Source organism: Cebus imitator, unplaced genomic scaffold, assembly GCF_001604975.1.
Source record: "Cebus imitator isolate Cc_AM_T3 unplaced genomic scaffold, Cebus_imitator-1.0 Scaffold188, whole genome shotgun sequence".
Lineage (NCBI taxonomy): Eukaryota > Metazoa > Chordata > Mammalia > Primates > Cebidae > Cebus > Cebus imitator.
Genome location: NW_016107503.1, coordinates 5543252 through 5548766, shown reverse-complemented (window position 1 = coordinate 5548766; position 5515 = coordinate 5543252). Strand labels below are relative to the sequence as shown.

The 5515-nt window shown below is 44.3% G+C and overlaps 1 protein-coding gene across 1 annotated transcript in view; it reads right to left on the bottom strand.

Annotated features, from left to right (window-relative positions):
* Positions 1–519: 519 nt before the first annotated feature.
* GOLPH3L (golgi phosphoprotein 3 like) overlaps positions 520–5515 on the bottom strand; it is a 45097-nt gene continuing 40101 nt past the window's right edge. Inside the window, exon 4 of the mRNA XM_037744870.1 lies at positions 520–1365. Coding sequence (XP_037600798.1) covers positions 938–1365 — 428 coding nt within the window. The 3' untranslated portion in view covers positions 520–937. The remainder of the gene's footprint in view (positions 1366–5515) is intronic.

Below are 5515 nucleotides of genomic sequence, written 5' to 3'. Positions count from 1 at the left end.
GTTGGGAGACTGAGGCAGGAGGATCCCTTGAGCCCTGGAGGTCAAGGCTGCAGTCAGCTGTGATAGCACCACTGTACTCCAGCCTGGGCAATGGAGCAAGACCCTGTCTCAAAACAAAGTGGACTGGGGGAAACGGGACAGTCATGTACTCCAAAGATGGAAATTTCCTTGCCACCTCCCTTCCTCCCTTACAAATTCTAATGTTGATTGCATGAACAAGGTGTTGAGACAGACATTTTTTCCTTCATTTAGACTTTTGCCTTAGTGAATAAGGGCACAAGATAAAGCTAAGAGGGATGAGAGAATATATTTCTGGCTCTAGGACTTTGAGATCCAGGTATTTGAATCTGGGACATTCTCATTAGGTTGTTAGAAAAGGAAAGATGAGAAAATCACTAGCAGGATATACAATTTCAGAGACTATCTGCTCCAAAAATTAGTTTTGTTTCTCATTGCTCCTTATTCAGTGACAGTTATTTCAAAAAGTTACATTATTTAGCAGAGTCTGAGAGACAAAGACTGTGAAAACATATATTTAAGATAGAAAACAAACTTAGAAAAATATAATAGATGGTTGGCTTTTTATCTCCTTCACATTCTGTAGCTGGAGAACTCTAAATCCCATTTAGATATTTCTGTTTATCCAAAAGCACACTGGTGAAACTAAACCAAGAAATGGGAGAAAACGTTTACTGGGTGTGTGTGAGTCCTCCCAGTTTGTTCACCTATGGAGTGGAAGTGTGGGGAGAAACAAGGGCTGCTTATCATGGCCAAGGTCTGTGGAGAAGCCCTGAAGTTGCTCTCTCCAAATCACAAGTCTGATTCAAGAAAAGGAAACAAAAATGATGAAAACATCTCATCACACAAAACTCAGTGATGAGGTCTCTGACAGTCACCACCAGCCAGCAAGGGAAAAGGAGAAACCCACCTGCTGGCTTTAAGATTTATTGAAGGCTGCCAGCACAGCCCAGATCATCTCTGTGGCACTAGGCTTTGTCCCTTCCACTTCAGGGTCCAGTTCTACTAAGTCCTTGGCTCGATTCATTGCCACATCATACTTGTCATCTGTCAGAGAGGAGAAGACATTCTCTAACACATCTGAGGAGTGGGCTAGCACCAGGAGTGCTAGTGTTCGCTTGTCCATACGCTGAGGGTCATTTACCCACCGCTCTAGTACGCTATCTTGAAGTTTTTTCACTAGCCGCTGTTTCTCTGTTGTATTGGTCACTGGATGAGTAGTCATGTCGAAGAGCAGGAAATTCTGCTTCTCAGTGGTTAGAATACCCTTCTCTACTAGGTTCTTTGCAATGCGCTCTCGTACATTTCTCAGCTGGTACTGCAATTTGAAAGGGTTCCAGGTCTCGCCTATGAGAAAAAAGAAATAGGACATAATGAACAGAAAGAGAATAGCAGAATGAAAAATGTAGTTATTTGGAACCTTGAATGGTTAAAGTGTTTAAAAGCATAATCTTTATTCATTCCTCAATTCATTAATCCTTAGTCCTTTAAAATCTGGTTTTGACTTCAACCATACTTCACATTAAACCAGCTTCAAAAAATGTCACCAAAGACTTCCCTATTGCTACAGCTTACGGACTTTATTTCTGTTCTTATGTGACCTCTCTGTGACACCGTAAATTATTTATGTATTTTTGAAATTCTCTTTAGGACGCTAGTCTCTCCCGGATGATTTCTGCTCTGTATTGCAGAAGTTCTATTTGCTGGTGAAGCTGAGAGGACTGAGGTTCTCTCCTCTACTTGCAGGGCAGAAGCTCTATCCCAGGCCTGGTAGGCTGACAATACTGAGACTTCAATTGCTCCCATTCCAGCTTGTTCAAAGATTAGAGCGTCTGAAACAGAAAAGGTAAGCCAAGAAAACCAGGGGCTAACACCTTTTTTCCCCAGCGCCTACTCATAGATCAGGAGGGTATCGCTCTAGGAGAAGTGGGCCCTTGTGCAGAAGTTCTGCCCAGGAGGGAAGGGCGGCCTGAAAAATAAGGAGCTACAAAACTCTGCCTGAGAGGACTCACTTTATTTGGAACTCAGTGTGGAGAATTCTATGCCTAAGGGCGTTGAAAACCATAGAGATCTTGGTGGAGAGCAATTATGAGGGTGCTGCTACCTCTATGGTACTGGTATGAAAAACCCAAATGGTGGCCAGGCCTGGTGGCTCATGCCTGTAATCCCAGCACTTCGGGAGGCTTAGGTGGGTGAATCACAAGGTCAGGAGTTCAAGACCAGCCTGATCAACATGGTGAAATCCTGTCTCTACAAAAAATACTAAAATTAACTGGGTGTGGTGGTAGGTGCCTGTAATCCCAGCTACTTGGGAGGCTGAGGCAGGAGAATCACTTGAACCTGGGAGGTGGAGGTTGCAGTGAGCTGAGACTGCACCACTGCACTCCAGCCTGGGCAACAGAGCAAGACTCCATCTCGAAAAAAAAAGAAAAGAAAAGAAAAACCCAAATGGCAAAGCCTCCAGATGTTTAACAGGCAGAACCAGAGAAAGAGAAATCCAAGAAAAGCCCTTCTGGAATCATGGCCAACACGAGGGTTGGGAAGACTGTGTGCTTGCACCAGGCTGCATCTACTCAGGAGCAATCAGAGCAGGACGTAGGGCTTGACTTGAGAGTATTCCCCAGGCCACATGTAGATCCATTAACAAAGGGTGGATACTTCACTGGCACCAAGGGCTAAAGCACAACCCCTGACCAAACACTGGCTGAACAATAAACTGCTCTAACTCAGAGGCAACTCCTAGGAAGCTACTTAAAAAAAAAAAAAAAAAGCTGGATGTTGTGATGCATGCCTGTAGTCCCAGCTACTCAGGGGGCTGAGGCAGGAGAATTGCTTGAACCCAGGAGGCAGAGGTTTTGGTCAGCTGAGATTGCACCACTGCACTCCAGCCTGAGTGACAGAGTGAGATTTCATCTCAAAAAATGAAAAATAAAAATAAAATTTAAAAAATCACATGCAGCCCTGGTATATGTCCAAGGATGTACTCTCTCTGAGAAGAAATCAGAGAGAGAAATTCCAAGCTGCTAGTTCCTCAGTGAATGTGGGCAAAATGTAAACTCCCTGATTTGTGATAGCTGTGTCAAAATCGCACACACACACATCCAACAGTAAAGGATAAAAAAAAATCTAATTGGCTGAAGGATCTTAAGCACAACCTTTGACTAGTAAGTGGCCTCTGCGGACCCACTGGCAACACATAGGGAGCTGGGCCAAAAGATAAAAACAAGAAAATATGACCAGTGACATCAGAGGCCGCACACTACACGAGAAACAGACTTCAGAGAGCTACTGCAGGCAACTCACTAAATAAAGAAACAAAGTACTAAGGAAACAACACAATCAAACTCTAGCAGGAAGGAGAAGCCAATGCAGCAGGTGTTCCCAACCCCTGGACCACGGACTGGTACTGGTCCGTAGCCTGTTAGGAACCTGGGCACACAGCAGGAGGTGAGCCATGGGTGGGTGAAGCTGAACTCCGCCTCCTGCCAGATCAGCAGTGGTGTTAGGTTCCCGTAGGAGTGTGAACCCTATTGTGAGCTGCACATGGGAGGGATCTAGGTTGCACATTCCTTGTGAGACTCTAGTGATAGTGCGCTTGAATCATACTGAACCCATCCTCCTGTCCCCAACCCCAGTGGAAAAACTGTCTTCCATGAAACCTGTCCTGGTGCCAAAAAGACTGGGGACAGCTGCAGTATAGTATCCAGAGGTGCACAATCTAGTATCTAAAATGTCCAGTTTTTGACAAAAAAGTATGAACTATACAAAGAGTAAATTGTGACCCATTGACCCATTCAGAAGGAAAAAAGCAGGCATGGAAGCTGCCTTCGAGAACACTGAAATGTTGGACTTTACAAAGACTACAAAGCAGCTTTTATAAATATGTTCAAAGACCTAAGGGAAACCATGATTCATCACATAGAGAATATCAATAAAGACAGAAATTACAAAAAAGAACCATTTAGGCCAGGTGCGGTGGCTTATACCTATAATTCCAGCACTTTGGGAGGCTAAGTGGGCGGATCACTTGAGGCCAGGAGTTCGAGACCAGCCTGGCCAGCATGGTGAAACCCGTCTCTATTTAAAATACAAAAATTAGCCAAGTGTGGTGGGTGCCTGTAATCCCAGCTGCTTGGGAGGCTGAGGCAGAGATTGCTTGAATCTGGGAGGCAGAGGCTGCAATAAGCCAAGATTGCGCCACTGCACTCCAGCCTAGGTGACAAAGCAAGACTCCATCTCAAAATCCTCCTTAACCCCCCAAAAAACCACAGAAATCCTAGAGTTTAAAAGTACAACAAACAGATTGGGCTTGGTGGCTCATATCTGTAATCCCAGCACTTTGGGAGGCCGATGCAGGCGGATTACTTGAGGTCAAAAATTTGAGACCAGCCTGGCCAATATGGTGAAACCCCATCTCTACTAAAAATACAAAATTAGCCTGGTGTGGTATTGTGCATCTGTAGTTCCAGCTACTCAGGAGGCTGAGGCAGGAGAATCACTTGAACCCAGGAGGCGGAGGGTGCAGTGGGCCAGGATTGCAGCATTACACCCCAGCCTGGGTGACAGAGTGAGACTCAATCTCGAAAAAAAAGAATACAGACATAAAATGTTTCAACATACATACCAGCAGCCTGCATCCAGCAAAAAAAAAAAAAAAGTACAACAAACAGAATGAGAAATTCATTCAAGGATCTCAACAATAGATCTGAGCTGGCAAAAGAAAGAATCAGCAAACTTGGAGATCAAAGAGATTATGTAATATGAAGGACAAGGAGAAAAGAGAATGAAGAAAAATAAACAGAGAAATGTGAAATATCATCAACTTGACAAACATACATAAAATGGAAGCACCAGAAGGAAAGAGGCAGAAAAAATACTCAAGGAAGTAATGGCTAAAATCTTGCCAAATATGATGAAAAACACTCAACCACACATTTGAGAAGCTCAACGAACTCCAAGTAGGATGAACACAAAGAGACCCATATAACAACAGAGTAAAAATGTTGAAAACCGGAGATAAATGGAAAATCATGAAAGCGGAAGAGAATAATGACTTATCACATCACACTGGAATTTTGGTAAGCTTAACAGCTGACTTCCCATTAGAAAAAATACAGGCCAGAAGAATGAGTAGACTTACTCAAGGTGAGGGTAGAAACTATTAGCCAAGAATCTTATAACTGGCAAACTATCTTTCAAAAATGAAAGCAAAGCAGATGTGGTGGCATGTGCCTGTAGTCCCAGCTACTCAGGAGGCTGAGGCAGGAGAATCGCTTGAACCCAGGAGGTGGAGGTTTCAGTGAGCTGAGATCACGCCACTGCACTCCAGACTGGGTGACAGAGTGAGACTCTGTCTCAAAAAAAAGGCAAAGAAAAATTTCTAGGGGCCGGGCGCGGTGGCTCAAGCCTGTAATCCCAGCACTTTGGGAGGCCGAGGCGGGTGGATCACGAGGTCAAGAGATCGAGACCATCCTGGTCAACAAGGTGAAACCCCGTC